This window comes from Mirounga leonina, unplaced genomic scaffold (genome assembly GCF_011800145.1).
Source record: "Mirounga leonina isolate KUSES-001 unplaced genomic scaffold, KU_Mleo_1.0 Mir_83, whole genome shotgun sequence".
Taxonomy (NCBI): Eukaryota; Metazoa; Chordata; class Mammalia; order Carnivora; family Phocidae; genus Mirounga; species Mirounga leonina.
In genome coordinates, this window is record NW_023270826.1 from 1061547 (window position 1) to 1072004 (window position 10458).

The window sequence follows — 10458 nt, forward strand, 5'->3', positions numbered from 1 at the left end:
CAAGTGGGGGTCTTTGCTTTCTATCTATCCAGCTTAGAAATCAGATTTTTCTGGTCTCCTAAATTCCTTGTTAGTTCCTTTTTTTTCCCTAACTTACAAAATTTTATCTCTGTTATTTCCTTTCCCAATCCCCCGATCCTCGTGGGTATACTAAAAACACTATACTGTTATTATAATGGGGTTTCAGGATGCCATGTGTCTTATGCACTGTCTTTACATGAAAGACCCATTGATTTAAATTCTTTCTACCCTCTCCACTAGACTAAAGGGGAATTTTTCTTTATTCATATCTTGCTTATTCCTTTGATGGCACTTAGCGTCACCGGCATAGCTGTTTTTTCCCATTACTAGAATATAACATATTTGAGTGTAGATATTGTATCTCATTTGTCATGGTGTATGTATCTCCCCACACAGTATCTCGTATATAGGAGGTGCCCATTAAAAATTGGTTAAATTATTTGGGTTGCCATGTGGCCTTTGCATTGTTAGTATTCCAGTTCGTCCAGAGCCATTTTGGGGAGTTTCCCTGGGACTTCTGTTGGTTGCCATAATTAATTGATCCACCAGATTCTTTTTTTACCCTATCTGTGGGGTGGGGTGTGGGAGAGTGAACAGAGATGGGAAAGAAAAAGAGGAAACTGTGGTATATCAGTAGGTTAATTTGCCTGCCTATTTCATATCTCAGCAACATGTTTAGAAAGTTTAAAGTGATTGTTTTCTATGTGTTCAGGAATATGTCAAAGGTGTGTTTCAGAGACTAGAGGCCCACCTAATTTAAATTATCTTAGTATTTTTCCTATTTAAAAAGGGGGATAAAATATGTTAAGAATCAGACCCCTTACAAATAAATAGTATTCTATTTTATATAGAAATCTTCTAATGCAAAATAGTTAAACTTTTTTTCTTCTTTTTAAAATAAAAGTGGTTTGTTTTGCACTTGAGAAAATAGATGTTTTCTCTTGTTATCTTGCCTGTGCTCTCTCAGACTTGTTGATTGTGGTCAAATTAATTTTTTGAGGTATATAGTTTTTATTTTTTATTATTAAGTTTTTTATTGTAATTCCTGTGTAGTTGACATACAGTGTTATATTAGTTTCATGTGTACAATATAGTGATTCAGCAATTCTGTACATTACTCAGTGCTCATCATAAATGCACTCTTTAATCCCCATCATCTGTTTCACCCATCCCCCCCTTCCACCTCCCTCCGGTAACCATCAGTTTGTTCTCTATAGTTAAGAGTCTTGTTTCTTGGTTTGTCTCTCTACTTTTTTTGTTTCTCTCCTTTGCTTGTTTGTTTTGTTTCTTAAATTCTACATATGAGTGAAATCATATCATATTTGTCTTTCTCTGATTGGTTTATTTCACTTAGCATTATACTCTCTGGCTCCATCCACGTCATTGCAAATGGCAAGATTTCATTCTTTTTTATGGCTGAATAATATCCTATATATATATATACATATATACACACACCCATATATAATCATATATGTGTATAATCATACCATCTGTATGTGTGTGTGTGTTTGTATATATATGGCTGAATAATATCCCATATAGATAGATATAGATACCACATCTTTATCCATTCATTTGTTGAAGGACACTTGGGCTGCTTCCATAATTTGGCTGTTGTAAATAATGCTTCAGTAAACACAAGGGTGCATGTATCCCTTTGAATTAGTGTTTTTGTATTTCGGAGATAAATACCCAGTAGTGCAATTGCTGGATCACAGGGTCATTCTATTTTTAGCTTTTTGAGGAACCTCTATATTGTTTTCCACAGTGGCTGCACCAGTTTGCATTCCCACCAACAGTGCAAGAGAGTTCCTTTTTCTCTACATCCTCACCAACACTTGTTTCCTGTGTTTTTGTTTTTAGCCAATTTCACAGGTGTGAAATGCTATCTCATTGTAGTCTTGATTTGCATTTCCCTGATGATGCGTGATGTTGATCATCTTCTCATGTGTCTGTTGGCCATCTGGATGTCTTCTTTGGAGAAATGTGTGTTCATGTCTTCTACCCATTTTTTAAATTGGATTTTTTGGTTTTTTGGTGTTGAGTTGTGCAAGTTCTTTATATATTTTGGATACCAACCCTTTATGAGATGCGTCATCTGCAAATATCGTCTCCCATTCAGGAAGTTGTCTTTTAGTTTGGTTGATTGTTACCTTTAGTAGATAGTCCCAATAGTTTACTTTTGCTTTTGTTTCCCTTACTTCAGGGGACCTATCTAGAAAGATGTTATTGTGGCCAATGTAAGAGAAATTATTATCTGTGCTCTCTTCTAGGATTTTAATGGTTTCAGGTCTTATATGTAGGTCTTTACTCCATCTTGAGTGTATTTCTGTGTATGATGTAAGAAAATGGTCCAGTTTCATTCTTTTTCATGTAGCTGTCCAGTTTTCCCAACACCATTTGTTGAAGAGACTTTTTCCTGTTGCATATTCTTGCTTCTTTTGTCAAAGATTAACTGACCATAAAATTGTGGGTTTATTTCTTAGTTTGCTATTCTCTTCTATTCATCTGTGTGTCTATTTTTGTGCCAGTACCATACTGCTTTGATGACTACTGCTTTGTAATATAACTTGAAGCCTGGAATTGTGATACCTCCAGTTTTGTTTTTCTTTTTCAAGATTACTTTGTCTATTTGGGGTCTTTTGTCAAAGGTTTCCATACAAATTTTAGGATAGTTTGTTCTAGTTTTGTGAAAAATGCTGTTGGTATTTTGATAGGAATTGCATTAAATCTGTACATTGCTTTGAGTAGTGTAGACATTTTTACATCCATGAGCATGGAATGTCTTTCCATTTCTTTGTGTCATCTTCAATTTCTTTCATCAATGTTTTCTACTTTTGTTGGTTTTTTTTTAAATATTTTATTTATTTATTTGACAGAGAGAGAGCACAAGTAGGCAGAGCAGCAGGCAGAGGGAGAGGGAGAAGCAGACTTCCCCGCTGAGCAGGGAGCCCAATGCGGCACTCGATCCCAGGATGCTGGGATCATGACCTGAGCCAAAGGCAGACACTTAACCGACTGAGCGACCCAGGTGCCCCAGTGTTTTATACTTTTGAGAGTACAGGTCTTTCACCTCTTTGGTTAAGTTTATTCCTAGGTATTTTACTGTTTGGGGTGTGAGGCATATAGTTTTTAAATACATTGTTTTGTTTGCTTTTTTGGATAAATAATCAAGTAAATTTTAGATGAAAAGTCAGACAAAGCCAATAAACATACTGTGTTAACATTTTATTTTTTTTGTATTAACATTTTACAATACATAAATAACTTTTACAGTTTTTATATGATCCATTTGATTCTGTGAATCAGGACAGATATTATTCCTTTTTATTTATGAAGATACCAACTGCCTAGTGTACAAACTCAGTTGATGATGGAACCAGAGTTTGAACCTACGGCCTTTGACTCTTACAATTAATGATATAGTCATCGTGGAAAAAGCTCTGAACTGCTGGGGGTTGAAAGACTGTAATTATATGACTATGTAAACAAATCTATCTAAAACAAATATTCACAAGTTTATGGTTTTTAATTAGATACTAAATATCTCCCATAGATGATACTATTAAATATACTGTTCTTTCTCCCATTTTAATTAAGGTTGACTTCTCATATCGCCTCATATCGTTGAACCAATAGATAGTTCTTCTGTGGTTATCTTTGTTTTCTTAAATGAACTCATTCTTCTTAAGGTGCTTCATGCAGACATCTGTACCCAGGGTTCACTTCTGCAAAATGCTGATGTCATTATCATGAATAATGTCTTCGAATATTTTCTTGATGAGGCAGAACAGGCCAGGTATGTTACTTATTCAAGCAAGAAATCTGTTAAAATATATTCAGCAAACTATGAAAAGGGATTAGTGGGGTGCCTGGCTGGCTCAGTCAGTAGAGCATGTGACTCTTGATCTTGGAGAATATAAGACCCACACTGTGTGGGTCTTATGGAATATGAGAATATAAGACCCACATTGAGTGTAGAGATTACTTAAATACATACCTTTTTTTTAAAAAGTGATTGGTAAAGTAGAAGTATTTTCATATTAAACTGTTTTTTAAAACCTCAACAAGATTATATTAATAAGGAAATGTCTTATGCATTAAACAAAAAGTAAACTTTGTCTAAGTTTGTAAAATATTACATCTAATGGGGGCGCATATATTAAATGATACCATGACCCAAGCATTTGCTTAGCAATCAGGAATGCAATAAGATAACAATTCCTGATGGGCATTTATACTTATTCTTTTCTGTCTCCGTTTTATTTTCTTTGAAAAAACATGATGGGAATTAATTTCTATAAATGATATAAGATATAAGAATATTAACCAAAATAGTGATTAGTTATCAAACTTTTGAAATATTTTTAAGGTGGTAATAGTAGGTTCCTAAAACTATTCCACTATTCACGCAGTGGAAAAATTAGCATATCTATGATCACTTTTTTGACTTCTCTGCCACAATTTGATGCTTTGTGACCCATCAGGACCAGTAGGTCCCTCTAATTAGAAAATTCCTGTGGTCCATAGTCTGAGACATTGATTTTCTAGCTAGCTAGGATTCATGACTTTTTTTTATCATAATGGCATATGTGTACTCTAAATGCAGGAAAACTCCTTTCCATATGTACAAAATGGAATTACACAAATTCCATTTTGGATTAGTGCATCAATAAGGTTTCTACTGCAGAGAAATAAAAAGACATATAGACCATAAACAGTTAATACAGAGTGGAATCCTGAATGGCTAAACCTCTTTATCCTGCCACCCTTTTACCTTCTATGTTCTCCCCTGCCCCCAGCTTTCTGTCTCAAACACACATACACACACATACACACACACCCATACCCGTTACTAGTAGGTTAAGGTCATCATGAAATTAACAGCTTAAATATTTTTAAAAGAAACTAGTTCAAAAGAAAGCTAATCATATAATCAAAGCTCAGCCAGAATGGGTGACAATTTTTGGTCACAGGCTAAAGACCAGAAACACAACATGAGCAAAGTTATCTTAATCATAGCCCTCTTTAAGCTTAATTTCCAGTGGACAAAGTCTGATTAGCTTTTCATCTTTTCAAGTTAATAACCAGTGGCAAAAGCATTACATAATTGTTGGAGAATGAAGTAGTACCAGGTTTATGTTGTATAAGAAGTTAAAAGAGAAAAACACTTTAAAATCTTTGGAGATTCATTACAGGAAGATTTTGACTGCTGAAGAATGATGAAAGCCACTGGTGAACTTGACACCGGAAATACTGAATATTTGGGTTGTTTTAAAAGCTTTCTTGGTACATTCATACACGCTCTACGTTGTTCAGTGAATAGGTATCGACCACGTGTGCTAGTTCAGTCATTTTTCCTAAATCAGTCTAGTACAATGAATTTGAAACAGATTATAGCCATGGATGACAGTATACAGGAGAATGTTTAGAAGACACAGTAAAGCATTCTGACATTGGAATCGTTCTGACAAAACTGATCATTTACCTATGTTAATTCTGTATTATACTGAGTGAAAAAGAAAGATGGCGCCACATATAGCCTCCAAGGACTTGTCTTAATTAGAATCTGAGACAAGTGGAATGATACTGCTATAGGAGTTAGTATATAAGTAAAAACAGAAATAAATCATAATAATAGAAAATGTGTACTCAGCAAAGACTCGGGCTTCAGAATAAGTCCGATCTCATTACAGAGTAACACCCCAGATTTGTAGAGTAATTGTTAGTTTAAAAGGTGCCTCAGTGTATTTTTTGAGTAGGTGAAACAGATACAGCTACCAGAATGATAGCTTACCAGAAACAGCGAGTGCTATTCTGAGAGGCATGGCCAACCGTGCCAATTTAGTCAGCTTCTTCATTCTTCTTCATTCTTATTAAATAAACTTATAAAATACGTCATTTTTAAGGAACCACATCAAAACAATAGCTCTAGCCCAAGCACAGTGACGATTATCAAGCACTGCTACATGATTTTAGATCTAGCCTGAGGAAGAACATCTGTATCATTTTGCCTAATAAACTCCAGAATACTAAACCTAATAACCATTGCTGTAACTGCGAGAAATGCAGATGACACCGCTGCCCACCTGCCCGTTGCAAGGGATGTGTATCTCTGCTCTGCTTGGCCGTTGCTCCCTGCTAGTGGGGTGTACGGTCAACACTCACGCACAGTATAGAAAGCCAGCTCATGTCTGCACTGAATTCGTCAGACCTGGGCAGGGACTGCCTTGTGGCGCATATAAACGCACATGGCATTTCACCATGCTTTCAACCGGGCTGGCCCCACTCAACTTTGCAGGTGCCATGTTGCCCAAAAGTCTTCCCATTAAATATTTTTGACAACCAAATAAAGTATGATTTCACTCTTGATGTTATTTTAAAAGATGTAATCTACATATCAGGCTTAATTGTTAGTCTTTGCGTGGCTTCTGGCATCTATGGCCTTTCTCCACTACTCTTCCCCACCTCTACCTCCTAGCCCTTCTCCATTCTGCAGAACCAGTTTTGACACACTTCATCAAGAGTTTAAGGAGCGCTTGGGTGGCTCAGTCAGTTAAGCTTCTGACTCTTGGTTTCGGCTCAGGTCATGATCTCAGGGTCATGGGATCAAGCAAGCTCCGTGTCGGGCTCTGCGCTGGGCTTGGAGCCTGCTTGGGATTCTTTCCCCTGCTCCTCTCTCTCTCTCTCTCTTTCCACCCCCTTCCTCTCCCTCTCCCCTTCTTCCTCCCTCTCCCTCGCCCCTCAAAAAAATCAAAAGAGTTTAAGGGGCTTTAACTACTGATCCAGCTCTGACTTGTGTATTGGTTCTGAAAACTGAGTTTCAGCCTTAACAGTACCTCATAGTAACACAAATCCCCATTGTGTTGAATCTCTTCGATGTTGTAACATCACAATTTTGCCAACACCCCCTTCAGAAACTGAAGAATTTACCAATTTCTAATATTTTGCTGCAATGCTATTTCCTGCAGGCAAACATTTTGCCCATCTGGATTTCTAGGTATTGCCTGTGCTGCATTTTCTTTTGTCATCTTCATTTTTTAAAAAGTGTTCAGTGTCTGGTAAAACCTAAAATATAAGTTTTTAATATGTTGCAGAGCCTGGGAATATATCAGTCAAAATGTAAGAAAACAAGGATCGTTATTAGTAACAGTACCAAGTCTTGAAGATTCTCTCTCAGGCCTTCAGGTATGTAAGCCTCTTTCCCAGCACTTTTTTTTTAAGATTTTATTTATTTATTAGAGCGCATGCATGAGAGAAAGAGAGGAGAGAGCAGGAGCAGGGGCAGGGGGAAAGGGAGAAGCAGACCCTGCTGAGCAGGGAGCCTGATGTGGGACTTGATCCCAGGACTCTGGGATCATGACCTGAGCCGAAGGCAGATGCTTAACCAACTGAACCACCCAGGCGCCCCTTTCCAGCATTTTTATTGTCAAAACTTTTCTCCAGTTTTTTTCTGATAGCTATTAACAATATTCTAGAGATGTTCTGTCTGAATATAGTGACAGACGATAGAAAGAATAGCAGTAACTTATGGCCTAAGAACTGGTTTGTGGTTTGTTTATTGGCCTCAAGAGCTCTGAAATTGCAATTCTTATCTTGATATAGATTCCTTTGCTTCTCCAACCAGTTTTTCCAACTTGGGGGTTACACTTTTAGGTTAACAAATGCTACTAAATGTTTTTAAGAGGCTTAGAACACCCACATCATAACTTTCCCCTTAGAACAAAAGGAACAGAGATGTCTTGGGATCAAGTTCTGCATCAGGCTCCTTGCTCAGCAGGGAGCCTGCTTCTCCCTCTTCCTGATGCTCCCCTGCTTGTGCTCTCTCTCTTCCTCTCTCTCTCTGACAAATAAATAAGATCTTAAGAAAAAAAAAGAACAAAAGGAACAGAGTTGTTCAAGGCTTCTAGAATCGGATGTGTAGACTGGAGGCCCATATACTGTGCACAGTTTGGAATCTTGTACAAACCACTTCTTTGTTCCTTAGATTCTCCATATAAAGTAAGGCCCCTATTTACTAAGTTTCAGCCCAATAAGTTGACCCTATATAAAGGTTAATTAGTATTTATAAAGTTCTTAGAGACGCCTAGATGAAAGAAATAAAATATAAATGGAGTATTATAGTTTTCTTTAGTAGCGCTTTCCTTATCTATAAGCACTGCCAAATGTAAGAATCTGTTTCTTCCTTTAAAAAAAAACTAAGCCATCATCAATAATACTTCCTTAAGAAATTTTTGTCAATCATCTAAATTATAAAAGTAGGGGCGCCTGGGTGGCTCAGTCGTTAAGCGTCTGCCTTTGGCTCAGTTCATGATCTCAGGGTCCTACGATCAAGCCCCACATCAGGCTCCCTGCTCCGCGGGAAGCCTACTTCTCCCTCTCCCACTTTCCCTGCTTGTGTTCCCTCTCTCACTGTGTCTCTCTCTGTCAAATAAATAAATAAAATCTTTTAAAAAATAAATAAATAAATTATAAAAATTCATGTTTACAATAACAAGGGAAATAATCCTGAGATATATAAAGAAAAGATATTAATCTCCCCATCCCCTCCACTTAATTCTTTTCCAGGAGAGACCCATCTCATGTGTGGTGTAACCCACCATATTTTTCCATGCTTATAAAAGTACGTCTTTAGGGACGCCTGGGTTGCTAAGTCAGTTAAGCGTCTGCCTTCGACTCAGGTTATGATCCCAGGGTCCTGGGATCGAGTCCCACATCGGACTCCCTGCTCAGTGGGGACCCTGCCTTTCCCTCTGCCTGCCACTCCCCCTGCTTGTGCTCTCTTTCTCTAATAAATAAATAAAATAAAAATTTTAAAAAATATATGCCTTTTAAAATATATGGTCTCCAAGGGGGTGCCTGGGTGGCTCAGTCAGTTAAGGATCCAACTCTTGATCTCAACTGAAGTCTTGATCTTAGTGGTCTTGAGTTCGAGCCCTGCATTGGGCTCCCACTAGGTGTGGAGCCTACCAAAAAAAATATAGAGAGATATATATAAACTTAAAAAAATATATATATGTATATGTGACCATATATATATATATATGGTCTCCAATTTATAATTTCTATATAGATTGAAATAATTTGGTGATTTTTCACTTAACGAAATAATGGTTTCACACTAAATATATAAATCTGTCTATAGATAAGCACTGGAAATTATTACTTATGAAAGAGTCCTTATGCATGAATTTTTGAATAACTTTATTGCTTTCTTGTTTAATGAAACTTCTTTATTTTTTTTTAAGATTTTATTAATTTATTTGTCAGAGAGAGAGAGCACAAGCAGGGGGAGCAGCAGGCAGAGGGAGAAGCAGACTCCCCACTGAGCAGAGAGCCCAATGTGGGACTCGATCCAGGACCCCGGGATCATGACCTGAGCCGAAGGCAGACCCTTAACTGACTGAGCCACCCAGGCGTCCCTAATGAAACTTCTATAACCAGATATATTCATTGGCGGCTCTAGAATTTCTGTGTCATGTCAAAAGTTCACAGTGTAAAGGGAAGGGCCTGATGAAGGTTATGGAGGGAGATTAGTGCCTCTCATGCAACCCCTTAGCACCATCACTGTGTATGTATGAACAGTTGTCTCTGTTCTCTGTGTATTCTCATTGTTGTTTTAGTCTTTTATTGTTTAAACCTAATGATAATTATTAACCTAGTTACGTTAAAACAATTATTCTGTATTTTCTTTATTTTTTCAAATTCCAAAATCAAAGTAAATTAAATCCTGAATCCACAGACCTACCATGTAGTACAACAAAGAATTGTTCATGTGACACCATGTAAACTTAGTCCTGCTTGTTGTAAAAAAAAAAATCTGTTGTCTTCAGTTATTTAGTTCATCATGATTTCTTGAAGTTCCAGAGAACAGCATCATTCTGCAATTTTCATGTTTGTTTATAATCTTTTTTTCTTCCAGATTAATATACAGTTATCTTCCTGGGTTGAAGAGGTACCACTGACCTACGATGTATATCCAGAAAAGCATATTGACAGAGAAGCTCTTGAACAAATTCATTTGTATAAGATTCTGTAACATTAAAATAGTCCTATCTCAGTGTAATGGTTTGTTGAGTATATTACAAATTAATAAAAAAGAAACATCACCCCAATACCCTAACACATATTTCTGTATATTCCTTTCTAGACTTTGTATGTATGTTTACATATTTGTAAATAGTCATATGGGTATATATACACATATATAGTTGTGTATAGACACATAATTGTGTCCATATACACCTTTGATTTCTGTGATAATTAAAATACCTGAATATTTTTGGTTTTCTCCTGTTTCTTTTATCTTGTTAAAAACATAAATATGTCTTTTTTTTTTTAAGATTTTTATTTATTTATTGAGAGAGATAGTGATAGAGAGCATGAGAGGGGGAGAGTCAGAGGGAGAAGCAGACTCCCCGCTGAGCAGGGAGC

The 10458-nt window shown here is 36.7% G+C and overlaps 1 protein-coding gene across 6 annotated transcripts in view; it reads left to right on the top strand.

The window, feature by feature from the left end:
• The window catches only part of LOC118002829, a 36011-nt gene extending 25870 nt beyond the window's left edge, over positions 1-10141 (top strand). For all 6 annotated transcript variants that reach the window (XM_034993432.1, XM_034993431.1, XM_034993435.1 and 3 more), the window contains 3 exons: positions 3717-3823; positions 7122-7212; positions 9947-10141. In XM_034993432.1, the coding sequence (XP_034849323.1) occupies positions 3717-3823; positions 7122-7212; positions 9947-10063 (315 nt within the window). In that variant the 3' untranslated portion in view covers positions 10064-10141. The remainder of the gene's footprint in view (positions 1-3716; positions 3824-7121; positions 7213-9946) is intronic.
• The last annotated feature ends 317 nt before the right edge of the window (positions 10142-10458 follow it).